Source organism: Doryrhamphus excisus, chromosome 10 (assembly GCF_030265055.1).
Source record: "Doryrhamphus excisus isolate RoL2022-K1 chromosome 10, RoL_Dexc_1.0, whole genome shotgun sequence".
In the NCBI taxonomy this organism is placed as follows: domain Eukaryota; kingdom Metazoa; phylum Chordata; class Actinopteri; order Syngnathiformes; family Syngnathidae; genus Doryrhamphus; species Doryrhamphus excisus.
Window position 1 is genome coordinate 6,491,737 of NC_080475.1, and position 22,364 is coordinate 6,514,100.

General features: G+C 40.3%; 2 protein-coding genes across 4 annotated transcripts in view; one reads left to right on the plus strand and one right to left on the minus strand.

The window, feature by feature from the left end:
- Nucleotides 1–22,364, plus strand: part of ciarta (circadian associated repressor of transcription a) — a 104,936-nt gene that overhangs the window by 3,055 nt on the left and 79,517 nt on the right. For 2 of the 3 annotated variants that reach the window (XM_058083473.1, XM_058083475.1), the window contains exons 2-5: nucleotides 5,275–5,392; nucleotides 12,318–12,444; nucleotides 12,522–12,662; nucleotides 16,019–16,301. The gene's annotated coding sequence lies outside the window, so the exon portion shown is untranslated. Of the gene's footprint in view, nucleotides 1–5,274; nucleotides 5,393–12,317; nucleotides 12,445–12,521; nucleotides 12,663–15,558; nucleotides 16,302–22,364 lie in introns of those variants that run through there. The other variant, XM_058083474.1, reaches the window with a different exon arrangement.
- LOC131136778 (integrin alpha-10-like) lies at nucleotides 412–18,739 on the minus strand. Its single transcript, XM_058084011.1, has 4 exons — nucleotides 18,734–18,739; nucleotides 16,149–16,297; nucleotides 3,649–3,799; nucleotides 412–585 (listed from the first exon to the last, which is right to left on the minus strand). The coding sequence occupies exons 1-4, from the start codon at nucleotides 18,737–18,739 to the stop codon at nucleotides 412–414; spliced, it is 480 nt and encodes a 159-aa protein (XP_057939994.1).

The window sequence follows — 22,364 nt, forward strand, 5'->3', positions numbered from 1 at the left end:
AATTTATGACTTTATTCTCGCTAATTTATGGCTTTTTTTCTCGTAAATTTACGACTCTATTCTCATAAATGTATGACCTTTTTTCTCGTAAATGTACGACTTTATTCTTGAAAATTTCGGATTTTTTGTCATAAATTTATGACTTTATTCTCGCTAATTTATGGGGGGGTTTTCTCGTAAATTTACGACTATTCTCATAAATGTATGACCTTTTTTCTCGTAAATGTACGACTTTATTCTTGAAAATTTCAGAGTTTTTGTCATAAATTCATGACTGTATTCTCGCTAATTTATGGCTTTTTTTCTCGTAAATTTACGACTATTCTCATAAATGTATGACCTTTTTTCTCGTAAATGTACGACTTTATTCTTGAAAATTTCTGATTTTTTGTTATAAAACATAGCATATCCTTAGCTACCTTCAAGAGAGAAGATGCGGTCTCCCAGAGCGTCCACGATGTCGTTGAGCGCCGCCTCGTCGGTCACGTTAAAAAAGTATTTGTCATCAGGGTCGCTGGCGATGTACTTGATCTCGCTGATGAAGGTCTCGGGGTCCTGCTGCCTGCGGATGTAGTGGCCCAGAACCTGGAGACGGGGGAAGAATAAAAAGTCTGAATTTTGGGAAAGTCGGTAGGGAAATTATCGAAGAAAGTAGAAATAGTAAAAATGTTAGTATTAGTTAGTATTAATAGGTTTTATATTTCTCACCAAAGTACATCACAAAGCTGAGATGCAGTTTTTTCTTGAAGGATGTACACCTTCTTAGCATATTCACAAAAAAAAGAAAAGAGGCGCCTAAACGTGCAGCCACAAGCAGAAGGCCAAGGATGACGTGTACTACAGTATACCACAGTAATACCGCAGTACACAGTACATATATGCTATATATGCATTGGCTTGAAGATGAAAGTTCCATAGGAGAAACCACAAGCCAAACAAATCCAGGGAATCTGGTGTTTTCCAAGGGAGGATAAAAGGTGTCGTGTATCATGGAGACATCTTCAAGACATCCTGTTCTTGGGACTTGAACCTTAGTGCTTCAACCTGAAGTCCAGGATGGTACAAGATGTAGTGTTGAGGGGTGGGGGCATCCAAAGTGGGGCCAAAGCGCCATTTGTATTGCTTTTGTGTATATTCTCATTTCATATAATGAAACATGATGGACATATTCTATATATGTATATATGGATTTAGATCTTATTCTCGTAAAATTACAGCACATTTTCTATTTTTGATATTTTTTTCTCTTGATATTTTGACCATATTCTGGTACAATTACTGCTGTTTTTTTAAAGCAATATTAGATACATTGTACATTTTTAAGAGTATGATGCTGGCCACTAAAAAACAACCACGGGCAGTAAATGGCCCCCTGCCCGCACTTTGGATTGCCTTGCTTTCCATTCTGTGTGTTTTTTTTTAATTCTAAAAAATTTTGGACTTTTTTTCTCGTAAATGTATGACTTTATTTTTGAAAATTTTGGACTTTTTGTCATGAATTTATTACTTTATTCTCGCTAATTTATGGGTTTTTTTTCTCGTAAATTTACGACTATTCTCATAAATGTATGACCGTTTTTCTCGTAAATGTACGACTTTATTCTTGAAAATTTCGGATTTTTTGTCATAAATTCACGACTGTATTCTCGCTAATTTATGTTTTTTTTTCTCATAAATTTACGACTATTCTCATAAATGTATGACCTTTTTTCTCATAAATGTATGACTTTTATTCTTGAAAATTTCTGACTTTTTGTCATAAATTTATGACTGTATTCTCTCTAATTTATGGCTTTTTTTCTCGTAAATTTACGACTCTATTCTCATAAATGTATGACCTTTTTTCTCGTAAATGTATGACTTTATTCTTGAAAATTTCGGACTTTTTGTCATAAATTTATGACTTTATTCTCACTAATTTATGGCTTTTTTCTTGTAAATGTATGACTTTTATTCTTGAAAATTTCGGACTTTTTGTCATAAATTTATGACTTTATTCTCGATAATTTATGGCTTTTTTTCTCGTAAATTTACGACTATTCTCATAAATGTATGACCTTTTTTCTCGTAAATGTACGACTTTATTCTTGAAAATTTCGGACTTTTTGTCATAAATTTATGACTTTATTCTTGCTAATTTATGGGGGTTTTTTTCTCGTAAATTTACGACTCTATTCTCATAAATGTATGACCTTTTTTCTCGTGAGTGTACGACTTTATTCTTGAAAATTTAGGACTTTTTGTCATAAATTTATGACTTTATTCTCGCTAATTTATGGTTTTTTTTTTCGTAAATTTACGATTATTCTCATAAATGTATGACTTTTTTTCTCGTAAATGTACGACTTTATTCTTGAAAATTTCGGACTTTTTGTCATAAATTTATGACTTTATTCTCGATAATTTATGGCTTTTTTTCTCGTAAATTTACGACTCTATTCTCATTAATGTATGACCTTTTTTCTCGTAAATGTACGACTTTATTCTTGAAAATTTCAGCCTTTTTGTCATAAATTCATGACTGTATTCTCGCTAATTTATGGCTTTTTTTCTCGTAAATTTACGACTCTATTCTCCCAAATGTATGACCTTTTTTCTCGTAAATGTATGACTTTATTCTTGTAAATTTACAAGTTTATTTTCAACGTAACTACTGCATGTTGCCTATAACCCGCATGAGCGTACAGTTTTAGCGTAGCAAAGATTCCCCTCCTTCCTGAAAAAGATGGCGTACCAAGCATGTCATTACCAGGACAAAATGCCCCGCTCTGTGGTTGATGTGACAGTAAATTCTTCACATGGACACGGACACGACTCCTGCATGTCGTTGGCGTGGTCGCAGCCTGAAGTTTGCGCTGACTTCCTGTGGTCAAGGGAGGAGTTTGTGTAGCGCTCGGCGACGAGCCAGCGTCTGAGCGCTTCTGTCTGGGCGGAGCTGGACCGGAGGAGCTGATGTCCTCGCTGGTTATTTCGGTAGAAGCAAAGGGGCTCATTTTGGGGTCGGCGGTGGTGGCGCGGTGTGATTAGTCGAGGGTGTGTGTAGTCGTGTGTGAGGAATGTCGGAGATGCCGTGTGCACGCCTGCCATTCCCGATCACTAATGTTGACGTCAGCTGCTCCATTTGTGGCAGGGCTGAAATGCAGTGGAAAATGTTTTTGTTGTCATTTTCATGACAACGAAGGACTTTGATATTCATCACCATTCATCTTATCGCTCTTCATAACATTCTGGACAATATGCAAATTGCCATCATATTCATATTTGGGTCATTGACCCAACCTTGTGCCAGGACTGTAGGGGTTTTGGTTGTTGCCCTTTAACGTTTTTCAACCTATGGAGCAGCTGCCACTCTGCCTAGCAACCAGTAGTTGTGCTATCACCGTCTAAAAAATGTTATTGCTGCATCTTTGCCATTGAGCAAGAGTGGAGGTTATCACTAATAACTGGCGGGAGGAGCAAACATCGTGTATCCTTAAATGCTACAGCGTCTTGACCAATGAGAGAAGCGGTAGTGAGGTATTGACCCGGCATGTTTGGAACCCCGGCTGACCAGGTACAACCAGTACTATCTCGTAGTACCTGTTTTTGCGTCAGTAGCGAGTAGACCACCGCAATAAATAAATAAAATAAACGAGTACGAGAACTCACCGCGATGGCGTATCTGGTGATGTTTCTGCTCTCGCACTCCAGCAGAGCGTCGGGCAGCTCCTCGCCGTCGTGCGACTCTCCGTCCGTCACCACGATCATCACCTTGGTGGCTCCCTCCCTCGCTCCTCGCTCAGCGCTGAACGCCTCCGTGCTGCAAACACAGAAGAAGAAATAGAACCTAAACTGTACCACTTCCACATGGAATTGGAGAACATTTTTTTTGCTACTGCTGCTGTGTTTGGAAAAGTTCCTTTCTATGTTGCGATGTGAAATCAGTACACCCAAGAAGGAATTACCGATAATGCTTTAAAGGACCAAAATACTAGAAGTATTACTACATGCTCAAAGCATGGACAAAACCATAAAAACTTGTTGGATTTTTTTTTTAGTTTTTTTAAGAGCAGTCTTTGTAGGAGGCATAGGTGGGTCCTGTTACGTGCAGTAATGAGTTGTCTCTTTTTATCTGTTTTTATATCTTTAGAATGCACACAAAAGTGTGTGTCTGTACTCTTAAGTGACACAAATCTCCACATCCCATCTTTGTCGTGGGGGTGTGTATCCGTGGGGACCAACGCAGGTTTGGGAATGAGCTTCTTTGACCCCGTTAGTGTGTGTGTGTGTGTGTGTGTGTGTGTGATATGTTAGATGTGTATATGTTTATATTGTGTCCATGTCGGCCACTCCACATCCATTGCAGCCTGGTCATCCTGGAAGTGGGAATGGGATTTTGGGGGTTGAGATCAGGGGTTGTCGTCTGTTGTCGTCTGTTGTCGTCTGTTGTTGTCTATTGTCGTCTATTGTTGTCTATTGTTGCCTTGCAAAGCCCTTTGAGGCTCTTTTTTGATTAGGGGCTACATCAGGGGTCGGCAACCTTTACTATGAAAAAAGCCATTTCACCCACTTGCCCACTAAAGAAAAATAGCCTGGAGCCGCAAAACGTTGTATGTTTAAAACAACATTGGAGGGAAAAAAAAAAGACGAGTTGGAGTACTCTTGCTAGTACTGGAGATAAACTTTTGTTTTTAAATGAGCTCTAATTTATTTTTTAGAATTGTCAAATAACTCATTAATAATAATTAATAACTCAAATAACTCAAAGTATTACTCATTTCCCTTCATGTTAACCTGTCAGAGAGAACTGGATAGCATCCTGTCTGCTCGTTCAGTCACCAGTCAGAACTCAGTCAGGATGCATTCATGGTCTCACACAAAGTTGGATTTTTGTAAACTCATAACAAAGACGTGCATTTTCACCACACGGGTGCTAAAAAATATTCAAGCATTGCAAAGGGAGCCGCAACAAAGAGGCTGGAGAGCCACATGCGGCTCTGGAGCCGCGGGTTGCTGACCCCTGGGCTACATAAACTTGACCTCACTTGACTTGACTTCACTATGTGTGTGTGTGTGTGTGTGTGTGTGTGTGTGTGATGTGTATTCGTGGGGACATTTTTGCTAGTCTGTGCCTTTTGTGAGGAATTGTCCATATAAGAAAGTGTGTGTTTGTGTGTAGTCTTTCTATGTTTGTGCGACATTTCTAAGATGACCTCCTCCCTTTTACCCGATGAGATGATGATGATGATGTGTGTGTGTGTGTGTGTATTTATGTGTGTGTGTCACGGCATACAGCAGCCGCATCTGTGCATTCCTTTCAAATGGTGCCACGAAGGAGCGGAAGCCTACACCACCAGCACGCAGCGACTGACCAGCAGCCCCACCCTGTTTGTCTGCATGAAACCTGCTCTCAGTAAGACCTGCGTTGGGCCCACCACACACACACACACACACACACACACACACACTCACACACACACACACACTCGCATCAAGCAGAGCGGGAAACGTAGCGACTGCAAGTGAACTCCGTCATTTTCAGGCCTCGCTCCAACCCCGGGCTAAATTTAACATTGTGGTCACCCCCACAAAACTCCCAAGTTTAAAAAACAACCGTTTCTCTCCTCCCCCCGCGCAGTCTGCAAATTATACAGGGTGCGGACATGATGAGGAGACGCAGGGACGGAGAAGAATAAGCGAGATGAAGAGGCTGGAACGGCAGAGACAAAAAGCAGCAGAGGGGGGGGAGGAGGAGAACTAAAACTAAAAGCGATGAGCGGGTTCTCGCAAGTTGGAAAAGAAATTGTGTCATTTAGGGTCACTTCCTGTCGCCACTCGGTTAAGGAAGTAGCCTTTGGAGTTTGTCAGGGTGTCTTCCAGCTTCATGTATGCATTTTTCGGCAGCCATCTGGGTCGCATGTCTGATTCCGAATTGCCTCGTTTGGGTACATTTTTCAAAAATACGTGATATTAGTTAGCGGACTTTGAGCGTACGAGTAGTACGATTTCATGAAAGAGACACGAACCAATGTCTTCTCAGGAAAATTCTTGCTAAATTATTGCTAAAATATTACTATAGAGAGGGATTGATCTCCAGAGACGATCACGGGCAGACTCACATGCCGAGACACCCAGGGTTGTTTGAATCAGGCCTGGAATATTCCGAATATTAATGTGTCCGATATTATTGTGTACTAATATTTGTATCATCAATTGCAATAACGGAAAAACATCGGACTATTCTTGCTAAAATGTTACGATAGAGAGGTGTTGATCTCCAGAGACGATCACAGTCAGACTCACATGCCGAAACACTCAGGGTTGTTTGAATCAGGCCTGGAATATTCCGAATATTAATGTGTTCGATATTATTGTGTACTAATATTTGTATCATCAAATGCAATAACGGAAAAACATCGGACTATTCTTGCTAAAATATTACTATAGAGAGGGGTTGATCTCCAGAGACGATCACAGTCAGACTCACATGCCGAGACACCCAAGGTTGTTAAGAATCAGGCCTGGAATATTCCGAATATTAATGTGTCCGATATTATTGTGTACTAATATTTGTATCATCAATTGCAATAACGGAAAAACATCGGACTATTCTTGCTAAAATGTTACGATAGAGAGGGGTTGATCTCCAGAGACGACCACGGTCAGACTCACATGCCGAGACACCCAGGGTTGTTTGAATCAGGCCTGGAATATTCCGAATATTAATGTGTCCGATATTATTGTGTACTAATATTTGTATCATCAATTGTAATAACGGAAAAACATCGGACTATTCTTGCTAAAATATTACTATAGAGAGGAGTTGATCTCCAGAGACGATCACAGTCAGACTCGCATGCCGAAACACGCAGGGTTGTTTGAATCAGGCCTGGAATATTCCGAATATTAATGTGTCCGATATTATTGTGTACTAATATTTGTATCATCAATTGCAATAACGGAAAAACGTCGGACTATTCTTGCTAAAATATTACTATAGAGAGGAGTTGATCTCCAGAGACGATCACGGGCAGACTCGCATGCCGAAACACCCAGGGTTGTTTGAATCAGGCCTGGAATATTCCGAATATTGATGTCGGTGTGACATTAATGTGTACTAATATTTGTATCATCAATTGCAATAACGGAAAAACATCGGACTATTCTTGCTAAAATATTACTATAGAGAGGTGTTGATCTCCAGAGACGATCACGGTCAGACTCACATGCCGAGACACCCAGGGTTGTTTGAATCAGGCCTGGAATATTCTGAATATTGATGTCGGTGTGACATTAATGTATACTAATATTTGTATCATCAATTGCAATAACGGAAAAACATCGGACTATTCTTGCTAAAATGTTACAATAGAGAGGAGTTGATCTCCAGAGACAACCACGGGCAGACTCGCATGCCGAGACACGCAGGGTTGTTTGAATCAGGCCTGGAATATTCCGAATATTAATGTGTCCGATATTATTGTGTACTAATATTTGTATCATCAATTGCAATAACGGAAAAACATCGGACTATTCTTGCTAAAATGTTACGATAGAGAGGGATTGATCTCCCGAGACGACCACGGTCAGACTCACATGCCGAAACACGCAGGGTTGTTTGAATCAGGCCTGGAATATTCCAAATATTAATGTGTCCGATATTATTGTGTACTAATATTTGTATCATCAATTGCAATAACGGAAAAACATCGGACTATTCTTGCTAAAATATTACTATAGAGAGGGGTTGATCTCCAGAGACGATCACGGGCAGACTCACATGCCGAGACACCCAGGGTTGTTAAGAATCAGGCCTGGAATATTCCGAATATTAATGTGTCCGATATTATTGTGTACTAATATTTGTATCATCAATTGCAATAACGGAAAAACATCGGACTATTCTTGCTAAAATGTTACGATAGAGAGGTGTTGATCTCCAGAGACGATCACAGTCAGACTCGCATGCCGAAACACTCAGGGTTGTTTGAATCAGGCCTGGAATATTCCGAATATTAATGTGTCCGATATTATTGTGTACTAATATTTGTATCATCAATTGCAATAACGGAAAAACATCGGACTATTCTTGCTAAAATATTACTATAGAGAGGAGTTGATCTCCAGAGACGATCACAGTCAGACTCACATGCCGAGACACCCAGGGTTGTTTGAATCAGGCCTGGAATATTCCAAATATTGATGTCGGTGTGACATTAATGTGTACTAATATTTGTATCATCAATTGCAATAACGAGAAAACGTCTGACTATTCTTGCTAAAATGTTACGATAGAGAGGTGTTGATCTCCAGAGACGATCACGGTCAGACTCACATGCCGAGACACCCAAGGTTGTTAAGAATCAGGCCTGGAATATTCCGAATATTAATGTGTCCGATATTATTGTGTACTAATATTTGTATCATCAATTGCAATAACGGAAAAACATCGGACTATTCTTGCTAAAATATTACTATAGAGAGGGGTTGATCTCCAGAGACGATCACGGGCAGACTCACATGCCGAGACACCCAGGGTTGTTAAGAATCAGGCCTGGAATATTCCGAATATTAATGTGTCCGATATTATTGTGTACTAATATTTGTATCATCAATTGCAATAACGGAAAAACATCGGACTATTCTTGCTAAAATGTTACGATAGAGAGGTGTTGATCTCCAGAGACGATCACAGTCAGACTCGCATGCCGAAACACTCAGGGTTGTTTGAATCAGGCCTGGAATATTCCGAATATTAATGTGTCCGATATTATTGTGTACTAATATTTGTATCATCAATTGCAATAACGGAAAAACATCGGACTATTCTTGCTAAAATATTACTATAGAGAGGAGTTGATCTCCAGAGACGATCACAGTCAGACTCACATGCCGAGACACCCAGGGTTGTTTGAATCAGGCCTGGAATATTCCAAATATTGATGTCGGTGTGACATTAATGTGTACTAATATTTGTATCATCAATTGCAATAACGAGAAAACGTCTGACTATTCTTGCTAAAATGTTACGATAGAGAGGTGTTGATCTCCAGAGACGATCACGGTCAGACTCACATGCCGAGACACCCAAGGTTGTTAAGAATCAGGCCTGGAATATTCCGAATATTAATGTGTCCGATATTATTGTGTACTAATATTTGTATCATCAATTGCAATAACGGAAAAACATCAGACTATTCTTGCTAAAATATTACTATAGAGAGGGGTTGATCTCCAGAGACGATCACAGTCAGACTCACATGCCGAGACACCCAAGGTTGTTAAGAATCAGGCCTGGAATATTCCGAATATTAATGTGTCCGATATTATTGTGTACTAATATTTGTATCATCAATTGCAATAACGGAAAAACATCGGACTATTCTTGCTAAAATATTACTATAGAGAGGAGTTGATCTCCAGAGACGATCACGGGCAGACTCGCATGCCGAGACACCCAAGGTTGTTTGAATCAGGCCTGGAATATTCCGAATATTAATGTGTCCGATATTATTGTGTACTAATATTTGTATCATCAATTGCAATAACGGAAAAACATCGGACTATTCTTGCTAAAATATTACTATAGAGAGGAGTTGATCTCCAGAGACGATCACAGTCAGACTCGCATGCCGAAACACCCAGGGTTGTTTGAATCAGGCCTGGAATATTCCGAATATTAATGTGTCCGATATTATTGTGTACTAATATTTGTATCATCAATTGCAATAACGGAAAAACATCGGACTATTCTTGCTAAAATATTACTATAGAGAGGAGTTGATCTCCAGAGACGATCACGGTCAGACTCGCATGCCGAGACACCCAGGGTTGTTTGAATCAGGCCTGGAATATTCCGAATATTAATGTGTCCGATATTATTGTGTACTAATATTTGTATCATCAATTGCAATAACGGAAAAACGTCGGACTATTCTTGCTAAAATATTACTATAGAGAGGGGTTGATCTCCAGAGACGATCACGGTCAGACTCGCATGCCGAGACACGCAGGGTTGTTTGAATCAGGCCTGGAATATTCCGAATATTAATGTGTCCGATATTATTGTGTACTAATATTTGTATCATCAATTGCAATAACGGAAAAACATCGGACTATTCTTGCTAAAATATTACTATAGAGAGGAGTTGATCTTCCGAGACGATCACGGTCAGACTCGCATGCCGAAACACGCAGGGTTGTTAAGAATCAGGCCTGGAATATTCCGAATATTAATGTGTCCGATATTATTGTGTACTAATATTTGTATCATCAATTGCAATAACGGAAAAACGTCGGACTATTCTTGCTAAAATATTACTATAGAGAGGAGTTGATCTCCAGAGACGATCACAGTCAGACTCACATGCCGAGACACCCAGGGTTGTTTGAATCAGGCCTGGAATATTCCGAATATTAATGTGTCCGATATTATTGTGTACTAATATTTGTATCATCAATTGCAATAACAGAAAAACATCGGACTATTCTTGCTAAAATGTTACGATAGAGAGGAGTTGATCTCCAGAGACGATCACGGTCAGACTCACATGCCGAGACACCCAGGGTTGTTTGAATCAGGCCTGGAATATTCCCAATATTGATGTCGGTGTGACATTAATGTATACTAATATTTGTATCATCAAATGTAATAACGGGCACAAGACGTTTTATGAGTGCAGTAATAAAGCATATTTTCGTGACACCCTTAAAACATCCTTCAAGTATCCGCACGACATCGAGTGTCAGCATCCCAAAAAAACTAGGAGTCATTTTTTTCCCCCCACGTGAAACAACTACTAACTCTTTTAAAACTCCTTCATTCTGAAATAATGCTAGCAAATAGTAATTCTTTTGGAAATTCCAGTGGAAAAAAAAAGTTCTCCTCACATTCCATGTGGAAGTGGTACATTTTTAGCGTGTTCTTTTTTCCTTCTTCCTCACTCATTCGGTTTCAAACCTATTCTTATGTTTAGAGTAACTAAACTGGAGGCTAAGTAGTTAGCTTGGTAGTTTTGTTATTGTTGTACAAACGGGTGCGTTGTGGGTACGTCTGATTCCAGACAAACGTCACAGTGAGATACTAGTTAGATACTACAACAACAACAAGGAACTTATTATGTATTATGTAACTTATTTGTATACTACTTAATGTATGCTAATATTTGTATCATCAAATGCAATAACGGGCACAAGACGTGTTATGAGTGCAGTAATAAGGCATATTTTCGTGACACTGTAATAAAAGTTGGCCCCAATAAAAGCATGTCGAGAAAAGTGTGGCCACGTTTTATGAGTGAAAAGTTCAATAAGCGAGTGCCGTGCTTTGAATGAAAGTAAAATAAAACACGGGGGAGGGGGGGGCGGACGAGAAAGGAAAATATGACGTGAAACAAAAGACAAAATAAAAAAAAAAAAAAGCAGGCTGCGGGAAAAGGAGGCTACAGTTGAGCTAATTTGGAGGCGGCCAAGTTATATACAAGAGGCTTTTATGGAGTTGCACTTGTGTGGTAAGGACACATGGCGCATCTCAGCCGGGTGGAGCTAAGCGGAATGACTCATCTGTCTCATGTTGAATGCTTCACTTTCCTCGTTTGTGTTATTATTTTTTATTTGTGTGTGGAAAGGGAGCATCAAAAGAGACTTTTATTGTGGAGGGTTTTAAAGCTAGCTCGCGTCTGATATCCGAATCACTTGTCACATGGATTACTGCACAAATCCAATCGGGAATGGGATGACAGGAAGTGTGTCCCTCACATCCCTCGGATATTTGCCTGAATTGCGGCCTGGGGGCCATTTTTGGAGGGCAGCTCATTTTTTATTGACCCTCATTGGGTAAAAGCATGAATTTATGACATGTATTATTATTATTATTACATTACAAATTATATGCTAAATTAAATTACATGCTAATAAAAAGTATATTTATCTTGGACTTGATCATTTAGCCCCCCTTTTAGTGCCATGCGTCTATTTTTCTTTTCTCTCGCCTCCAAACAGACAAGAAAGTTCACTAAATCACCTAAAATGCACCGAAATCCATCATAAAACAACGGCCAACAGAGTGAGACCTCTTAGTGGTCGGCTATTTGTCTCTGTGACATTTCTTCGGCACCGTAAACGCAAACAGGAATAGCGCAAAACGACTTGCGTTTACAGAAAGTCTTTACAAAAGAAATATAGTTGAAATGCTGCAAATGTTTGACAGACAGAACAAATTGTCTATGAGAAAATACATGTCACAAATACCAATTGCATCCCATAGGGGGCGCCACCGCTGTCATGTATAATCAACATCAGGGGACGTCTTAACTTTTTCACATATCTATCTTCTCCAGGTATCACAATGGAATCCTGGGGGGTTTGAATCCTCTTTTGGGGGCTCGGCTTGGTGGAGGTCATCATCCGGACAAGGATGGGGGCAAAGGTTAAAGTTCAACAGTGTGTGGCCGTACGGGATGTGAGGTGAATGAACGCCGTCGATGGAAACGAGGAGTGTAGAAATACACGTGGAAGTGCTGCATATGTGTGTGTTTTTACAGCTGGGGGGCGGAGGGGGGGGAGGGGGGGCGGCTTCGCTGACCAGGCGCTGCCACACCCGCAGCCGTGCTGAGCCAGCAGCCAGAGACGACTCCGTGCTCGCCCCGTGCCAACCACGTTTGTGTTCGATTCCTACACAAGAAGTGAGTAGGAAGCTTTGTAGCACACAACAATGGTAGATTTTAAGATGTGTAGTGAAGCCTTTTTTTTTTTTTTTTTTTCAGAAAGGGGCGGACCTATATACCTATAATTGCGTATACCAGAGGTGGGCAAACTACGGCCCGGGGGCCACATGCGGCCCACCAAACGTTTGAATCCGGCCCGCCAGTTGCTTTTAAGTATTTCAACTTTTAACATACCAGCTGGCAACATGACTGTCAAGTCAAGTTATTCAGTAAAAAAAAAAAAAAAATCGTAGTTTGATGTGGTCTGATGTTTAAAGTGCTCCTGAAAAAAAGGAAACAAGAACATATAGCTGATAGTATGACAATTAAAATTAGACAAATAATTCAAGGCGTAAAATTATTAAAATTAAAAATTATTAAAAATTATTAAAAATTATTAAAAATTATTAAAACTTATTAAAAATTATTAAAAATTATTAAAAATTATTAAAAATTATTAAAAATTATTAAAAATTATTAAAAAATTATTAAAAAATTATTAAAAATTATTAAAAATTATTAAAAATTATTTAAAAATTATTTAAAAATTATTAAAAAATTATTACAAATTATTACAAATTATTACAAATTATTAAAAATATTAAAAATATTAAAAATTATTAAAAACTATTTTAGAAATATTTTTAGAAATATTTTTAAAATATTAAAAATCATTAAAATAATTAAAATTATAAGCGTAAAATCATGTGTGTTAAATATATGTTCTGGCCCCCCGCACAATTTTGTTAACTCAATGCGGCCCATGAGTCAAAAAGTTTGCCCACCCCTGGCGTATACTTTGCATGACTTAAATGACTTCCTCCCACTGACTACCTTTTAAACCTCTTCAACTTTTACCTTTTAAAGTGAACCCAAAACAGGAAGTCCCCAATTATATGTGTGTGTGAGAGTGGGGGGCCCCACACCAGTCCCAGAGTGGGGTCTCCTAGAAGTGGGGTATGACTTTAATAAAGGAGGAATTTTATTTTTGAAAAGAGAAAAAAAAAAAAAAAAAGAAGACTGCGGTTTCAGCCTATATGGAGATGTTTCTTTAGACTTGGCTTTAGTTGGATCATCAAGCCCCGCCCCCTTGGACATATTTCTGTACTTCATGAGCGTGATGATAAATCTGGAGCAAATTAAAGGCGCATGCTGCAAATACATCGTCAGCATATATCTTATTTCATGGCCGCCGTACCCTATGTCTTATTTTTAGGATCTCCTGGAGGATTTAAACCTTGAAAAGATATTATTTTCTATACCACTTATCCTCATTACGATCGCTGGAGCCTACCCCAGATGATCCCACATTCATACCTATGGACAATTTGGAGTCGCTAATTAACCTAGCATGTTTTTGGAATGGATGGGGAACCGGAATTCATGGAGAAAAGCCACGCATGCACGGGGAGAACATGCAAACTCCACACAGATTCAAACCCAGATCTGCTGACTGCGTGGCCAACATGTGAACCACTTAAACACCGTGCAGCCTAAAAAATATCATCATGATATATTCATTCATTAATTTTCGACCACTTCCTCACAAGGGTAGCAGGGGTGCTGGAGCCTATCCCAGCTGTCTTTGGGCGTATATATTTGCTAAAAATTCACTTTTTGTTGTATTTTTGTTGCATTTAATTTTATTCATTCATTCATTTTCTACCGCTTTTCCTCACGAGGGTCTCGGGGGTGCTGGAGCCTATCCCAGCTGTCTTTGGGCATATATATTTGCTAAAAATTCACTTTTTGTTGTATTTTTGTTGCATTTAATTTTATTCATTCATTCATTTTCTACCGCTTTTCCTCACGAGGGTCGCGGGGGTGCTGGAGCCTATCCCAGCTGTCTTTGGGCGTATATATTTGCTAAAAATTCACTATTTTTGTTGTATTTTTGTTGCATTTAATTTTATTCATTCATTCATTTTCTACCGCTTTTCCTCACAAGGGTAGCAGGGGTGCTGGAGCCTATCCCAGCTGTCTTCGGGCGTATATATTTGCTAAAAATTCACTTTTTGTTGTATTTTTGTTGCATTTAATTTTATTCATTCATTCATTTTCTACCGCTTTTCCTCACGAGGGTAGCGGGGGTGCTGGAGCCTATCCCAGCTGTCTTTGGGCGTATATATTTGCTAAAAAATTCACTTTTTGTTGTATTTTTGTTGCATTTAATTTTATTCATTCATTCATTTTCTACCGCTTTTCCTCACGAGGGTAGCACGGGTGCTGGAGCCTATCCCAGCTGTCTTTGGGCGTGTATATTTGCTAAAAATTCACTTTTTGTTGTATTTTTGTTGCATTTAATTTTATTCATTCATTCATTTTCTACCGCTTTTCCTCACGAGGGTGGCGGGGGTGCTGGAGCCTATCCCAGCTGTCTTTGGGCGTATATATTTGCTAAAAAATCACTTTTTGTCGTATTTTTGTTGCATTTAATTTTATTCATTCATTCATTTTCTACCGCTTTTCCTCACGAGGGTAGCGGGGGTGCTGGAGCCTATCCCAGCTGTCTTTGGGCGTATATATTTGCTAAAAATGCACTTTTTGTTGTATTTTTGTTGCATTTAATTTTATTCATTCATTCATTTTCTACCGCATTTCCTCACGAGGGTAGCGGGGGTGCTTGAGCCTATCCCAGCTGTCTTTGGGCGTATATATTTGCTAAAAATTCACTTTTTGTTGTATTTTTGTTGCATTTAATTTTATTCATTCATTCATTTTCTACCGCTTTTCCTCACAAGGGTAGCGGGGGTGCTGGAGCCTATCCCAGCTGTCTTCGGGCGTATATATTTGCTTAAAATTCACTATTTTTGTCGTATTTTTGTTGCATTTAATTTTATCAAAGCAGATTTACTTGTGGGAAAAGCCGACAATTTGTGCCTTTCCGTAGTTAGGACATTTATTCCCAGAAAGCTCACACGGACCCTTTCCCCGACCTGACATTGCCCAGCATACCTTGCGGGTCACACGCTAGTGTAGAATAGTACTGTTTTGTATGTACTTTAGTGTGTAGGCTTTTATTTTGATAGTCTGTGTGGTGCAGTTGCATCGTTTGTCCCACGTGTTCATTTTGGTTGCACCGTGAGTGAGGGTGCAACCAAAATGGGAATTTTATGAACGGGTCGTGGGCACGATGACCTGGTTCACTTTCCCGTAGTTACGTAACAATAGTCAAGAGATGGAGGGTTCAAATCTCCGTAGGAGTTTGCATGTTTATAATGTAATGTTTGTAATAACGAGGCGTTCAGGGAACCAAATATGGTCCCCTGCTTAATAACAATAAAGTCTGTTTTTGACCACATTCATCTGAGTTTCATACAAAATATGTATTGCAGATCAAAGCGCACGTTGTGTGAGCGCCGTGGCGTCCCGGCAGGCCTGAAAGACGCCGCCATGTTGGAAAGAGGAAACGCCGGGACAGGTCAGTCCAAGCCAAGAGTCGCAGGTCGTTTGACGACGCCTTACCAGGCCATGTTGATGGCGTACGCCGTGCGCGTCTCTCGCCCCTCCTGGCGGCTGATGTTCTTGGCGGCCTCCACCACCTCCTGTGTGGTCTGGTAGTCTTTCAGGGACCACTCGTGGACCGCCACCTCGCCGTACTGCAGGATCCCCACCTCGGTGAACACACACAGAGTGGCTTTCCTTATCTTGGCTTGGCCGTCATAAATGTGGAGTTGATGAATGCATAGAATATATATATATAGTATATATATACGTGCTAATATACGCCAGTAATAAAGGAAACCACAACAGCCTCCCTTAAAGGCAAACAGTCACTTGGTGGAATTTTGGACTCCATTTGGAAACCAGAGGTATTTCCTCTTCACCCCACGTTGCCTGTTTCTCTTCCACCCCCCCCCCTTCATTCCTTCCCCACCTCAAGTTGGCCTCCTCGTGCCCCTTTTTACGTCACGGCAGCCATCCACGATGTCCAATTTGCCAAATTACGCTTGTTTGTACGTGCGCATGCTTTGGCTCGGCCAATTTGTCTTAGACGCTGGAACCTACAAGGAGCCTCAGGTTGGACATTTTGGTCTTCAAGGCAGCGAATATGCCTGGAAAACTCCACATGCATGATGTCCAGTGTCCACATGCATGATGTCCACATGCATGATGTCCAATGTCCACATGCATGATGTCCACATGCATGGTGTCCAATGCCCACATGCATGGTGTCCAATGTCCACATGCATGGTGTCCAATGTCCACATGCATGATGTCCACATGCATGGTGTCCAATGTCCACATGCATGGTGTCCAATGTCCACATGCATGGTGTCCAATGTCCACATGCATGGTGTCCACATGCATGGTGTCCAATGTCCACATGCATGATGTCCACATGCATGGTGTCCAATGTCCACATGCATGGTGTCCACATGCATGGTGTCCAATGTCCACATGCATGGTGTCCACATGCATGGTGTCCAATGTCCACATGCATGGTGTCCACATGCATGGTGTCCAATGTCCACATGCATGATGTCCAATGTCCACATGCATGGTGTCCAATGTCCACATGCATGGTGTCCAATGTCCACATGCATGATGTCCACATGCATGGTGTCCAATGTCCACATGCATGATGTCCACATGCATGGTGTCCAATGTCCACATGCATGGTGTCCAATGTCCACATGCATGGTGTCCAATGTCCACATGCATGATGTCCACATGCATGGTGTCCAATGTCCACATGCATGGTGTCCACATGCATGGTGTCCAATGTCCACATGCATGGTGTCCAATGTCCACATGCATGGTGTCCAATGTCCACATGCATGATGTCCACATGCATGGTGTCCAATGTCCACATGCATGATGTCCACATGCATGGTGTCCAATGTCCACATGCATGGTGTCCAATGTCCACATGCATGGTGTCCAATGTCCACATGCATGGTGTCCAATGTCCACATGCATGGTGTCCGATGTCCACATGCATGATGTCCACATGCATGGTGTCCGATGTCCACATGCATGATGTCCACATGCATGGTGTCCAATGTCCACATGCATGGTGTCCAATGTCCACATGCATGGTGTCCAATGTCCACATGCATGATGTCCACATGCATGGTGTCCAATGTCCACATGCATGGTGTCCAATGTCCACATGCATGATGTCCACATGCATGGTGTCCAATGTCCACATGCATGATGTCCACATGCATGGTGTCCACATGCATGGTGTCCAATGTCCACATGCATGGTGTCCAATGTCCACATGCATGGTGTCCACATGCATGGTGTCCAATGTCCACATGCATGATGTCCACATGCATGGTGTCCAATGTCCACATGCATGATGTCCACATGCATGATGTCCACATGCATGATGTCCACATGCATGGTGTCCAATGTCCACATGCATGATGTCCACATGCATGGTGTCCAATGTCCACATGCATGGTGTCCACATGCATGGTGTCCAATGTCCACATGCATGGTGTCCAATGTCCACATGCATGATGTCCACATGCATGATGTCCACATGCATACATCAATGCATGTAGTAGGGTCTTTAAAACAGCAGTGTGCTGTTGTCATATAGACAATCTTTGGTAAGCATTTTTGCAGTACGTTCATTGGGCGCTCCTGCCATATAGAGGATCTTTGATTCACGTTGTTGCAGTAGGCCCTAAAAATACATCAGAGTGCCTCTGCCTTGGAGAGGATCTTTGAGTAGCATTTTTGCAGTAGGTTCTTAAAAGAACACACAAAGCATTCCTGTCATATAGAGGATCTTTGAGTAGCATTTTTGCAGTAGGTTCTTAAAAGAACACGAAAGCATTCCTGTCATATAGAGGATCTTTGAGTAGCATTTTTGCAGTAGGTTCTTAAAAGAACACGAAAGCATTCCTGTCATATAGAGGATCTTTGACTAGTGTTTTTTTGCAGTACATCCTGATGAGGAGAATGTAGAAGAGGACCAGCATATCACATTGAAGATCTGTGACTGGTGGTTTTGGGTTTTGGTGGCAGACTTTCCTAAACAGTGCCTCTGTCACATACTGTAGAGGACTTTGTCTTTTTGTCTTGGCTCTTACCTGCATCTGGTCTGGACTGATGTGGAACTTGCTTAGGATGTTGCTGAGGAAGTTCTGGACCTCGAACCAGGGGTAGATGCTGTTGGATCCATCCAGCACGATCACAATGTCCATGTATGTTGTGCAACCTGCGGGGCCATATTTGCTGTGGTTGAGGCCACGTAGTTCTCTGTATGTGTGTGTGTGTGTGTGTGAGTGTGTGAGTGTGTGCGATTACGTTGCGCTGTAGGAGCTATGATCTCTCTTGGCTGGAGGTCATCACCGACAGACGCACAGATGCCAGTGCTGAACATGGACGTGCCGCACTCTTGAGACCAGAGTGGTGCGCAGGCCTGCCAAAGACATGTATGAACAGAACACGTAGCGACCCTTAAAACATCCTTCAAGTATCCCAACGGCATCCCATCAGCATCCCAAAAATAGTAACAAATAGTAATTCTATTGGAAATTCTAGTGGAAAAAAATTCACCTCTCATCCAGTGTGGAAGTGGTAATTTTTTTGCATGTTACTTTGTCATTCTTCCTCACTCATTCGGTTTGAAACCTATTCTTGAGTTTAGAGTAACTAAATTGGAGGCTAACTAGCTAGCTCGGTAGCTTGTTATTGTTGTGTATAAGCGGGTGCGTTGTCGGTACGTCTGATTTTAGACAAACGTCACTGTGAGGATGAATGACAGGCTGTCAATATTCCTTTTGAATGACACGCGATCAACCCACATTGTTTTTAGATACTACAAGGTACTTTCGCAATGCTAACGTGAGTTATTATTACTTCTTATATCCACTAAATGAGGTAATGCAAGTATAAAAGGTGACTAGTTGTGTTGGGAAAATGTCTAAAATGAAATTGCTCGGTGTAAAAGTGTATTGGTACTTCGAAGGTTTGATTTCTAAGTTGTAATGATTCCAATGAAAAGTGTTGAACTGTTGGTGGCTAAAAGAGTAAAAAGTGACTAAATAAGGACAGACGAGGAGTTAAAAGCAGCCCCGAGAAGGGAGCAAGTCATGGAAAAAACACAATAATGTGGTTTGGGGGAAGTTGAAGCAAGTGGGGGACTATTGTTGTCATATTGGCAGACCGGTCGGGTCTAATTTGGATCTAAGTGAGCCGAGGAAAGACCAGCAAAGAACAGAAGGATAACTTGCAGAAGAGAAAGAGAAACATCCTGTCTTTTTTGGCCCTATCATTAGAGAAAGTCGATAAGTTGATGATGGGATGGAGGGGGGGGGGGGAGGGGCAAAAGAAAGAACATCAACAGAGGTGCGATGGCTTTTTGCAGGTCTGTCATTAACAAAAGGCCGGAGACACATTCCGAGCCTGTTATAGACCCGAGTAGCGGCCTCAAGAAAAACACCCACATGGACATTAGCTGGTTAGCTGGCCGGCTTTTCGTGGACTATAAACCGCCGAGCTGCGGCAGCACAGAGAAGTTGGCGGGCGTCTGGAGAAACAAGCCCCCTGCTCCGTGATACAAAACCCGGCGAGGGTCGTTGACACGCAACATTACACGCCCGCACGCTTTTACAGCGGTCTCGATGTGAGAAGGTGGTCTCACAACGGGAGGAATTGGGAATTGGGAATGTTATTCGTGGGCAAAGACAAAGCGTTCCATAGCGTATTTACTGGATAAAATACAGAAAATGTTTGTTGTCTTATATTCGGGGCTGTAGGGTATTAATAATTTATTCACTACCAAATATATATTTATACATAGTTTACATTTTTTTGCGCGTTCGTCAAAAAGAGGAGCTGACACAACTACACAATAAAAGTGCTCATGTTTGGAAAAGCCGTATTAAAATGTATTTTCTAAGAGCTCAGCTTGCATCGTTCCCATGTAATAGCGCTCCACAGCAAGCAGGAAGTGGAATTTGTTGTGAAATTACGAGATCTCAAAAATGGAAATTTTGAGATTAAAAAGTCAAAATTTTGAGATAAGAAAGTCGAAATTATGAGCTAGAAAGTCAAAATAATGAGATAGAATGTCGAAATAATGAGATAAAAAGTCAAAATTACGAGATTAAAAAGTCAAAATTTTGAGATAAAGTTGAAATAAGATAGAAAGTCGAAGGGAAGGGAAACTTGTCGTGAAATTACGAGATTACGGGTTAAAAAATTGAAATCTCGAGATAAAAAAATCGAAATTTTGAGATTAAAAAATCGAAATTTTGAGATAAGAAAGTCGAAATTATGAGCTAGAAAGTCAAGATAATGAGATAGAATGTCGAAATAATGAGATAAAAAGTCAAAATTACGAGATTAAAAAGTCAAAATTTTGAGATAAAGTTGAAATAAGATAGAATGTCAAAGGGAAGGGAAACTTGTCGGGAAATTACGAGATTACGGGTTAAAAAATTGAAATCTCGAGATTAAAAAATTGAAATCTCGAGATTAAAAAATCGAAATTTTGAGATTAAAAAGTCAAAATTTTGAGATAAGAAAGTCAAAATTATGAGCTAGAAAGTCAAAATAACGAGATAGAAAGTCTAAATAATGAGATAAAAAGTCAAAATTACGAGATAAAAAGTCAAAATTTTGAGATAAAGTTGAAATAAGATAGAAAGTCGAAGGGAAGGGAAACTTGTCGTGAAATTATGAGATTACGGGTTAAAAAATTGAAATCTCGAGATTAAAAAATCGAAATTTTGAGATTAAAAAGTCAAAATTTTAAGATAAAGTCAAAATTATGAGCTAGAAAGTCAAAAAACGAAATAGAAAGTTGAAATAATGAGATAAAAAGTCAAAATTTTGACATAAAGTTGAAATAACAAGATAGAAAGTCGAAGGGAAGGGAAATTTGTCATGAAATTACGAGATTACAGGATAAAAAAATCGAAATTTTGAGATTAAAAAGTTGAAATTTTGAGATAAGAAAGTCAAAATTATGAGCTAGAAAGTCAAAATAACGAGATAGAAAGTTGAAATAACGAGATAAAAAGTCAAAATTACGAGATAAAGTTGAAAAAACGAAATAGAAAGTTGAAATAATGAGATAAAAAGTCAAAATTTTGACATAAAGTTGAAATAACAAGATAGAAAGTCGAAGGGAAGGGAAATTTGTCGTGAAATTACGAGATTACAGGATAAAAAAATCGAAATTTTGAGATTAAAAAGTTGAAATTTTGAGATAAGAAAGTCAAAATTATGAGCTAGAAAGTCAAAATAACGAGATAGAAAGTTGAAATAATGAGATAAAAAGTCAAAATTACGAGATAAAACGTCAAAATTTTGAGATAAAGTTGAAATAAGATAGAAAGTGGAAGGGAAGGGAAACTTGTGGTGGAACGATTGCGCAACAGGATATTGACTGTTTTGCCGTTGAGTGACAAGCTAATACACGACGGAGGCCCACACGTACCAGGAGGCCATCGGGTGAGTCCGGAGTCAGGGTCATCCCCAGGTGAGAGTTCTTCAGGTTCTTGGATATGTTCTGGAAGGCCGTGTCACCTGAAGGAGACGTGGAAGCTGAGGTGAGATGAGGAGACACCAAGATGTTCTTCTCATCGGTTGGGACGTTCACCTAAATTCATTTTGCTGCAGTTTGATTCGCTGTCCACGCCCACGGTGCACCGGTACACGTCCCCCTTCCTGTTATTGGGGGGGCCGTCCCAAGGAGCGCCCACCAGCATT

Excerpts from the sequence above, each read along its gene's own strand:
- LOC131136778 (XM_058084011.1), bottom strand. Across the intron at positions 3,800-16,148 it reads TACGCCATCAACATGGCCTG|CACGGAGGCGTTCAGCGCTG; the intron begins GTAAGGCGTCGT and ends CTGTGTTTGCAG. Across the intron at positions 586-3,648 it reads TCACCAGATACGCCATCGCG|GTTCTGGGCCACTACATCCG; the intron begins GTGAGTTCTCGT and ends CCCCGTCTCCAG.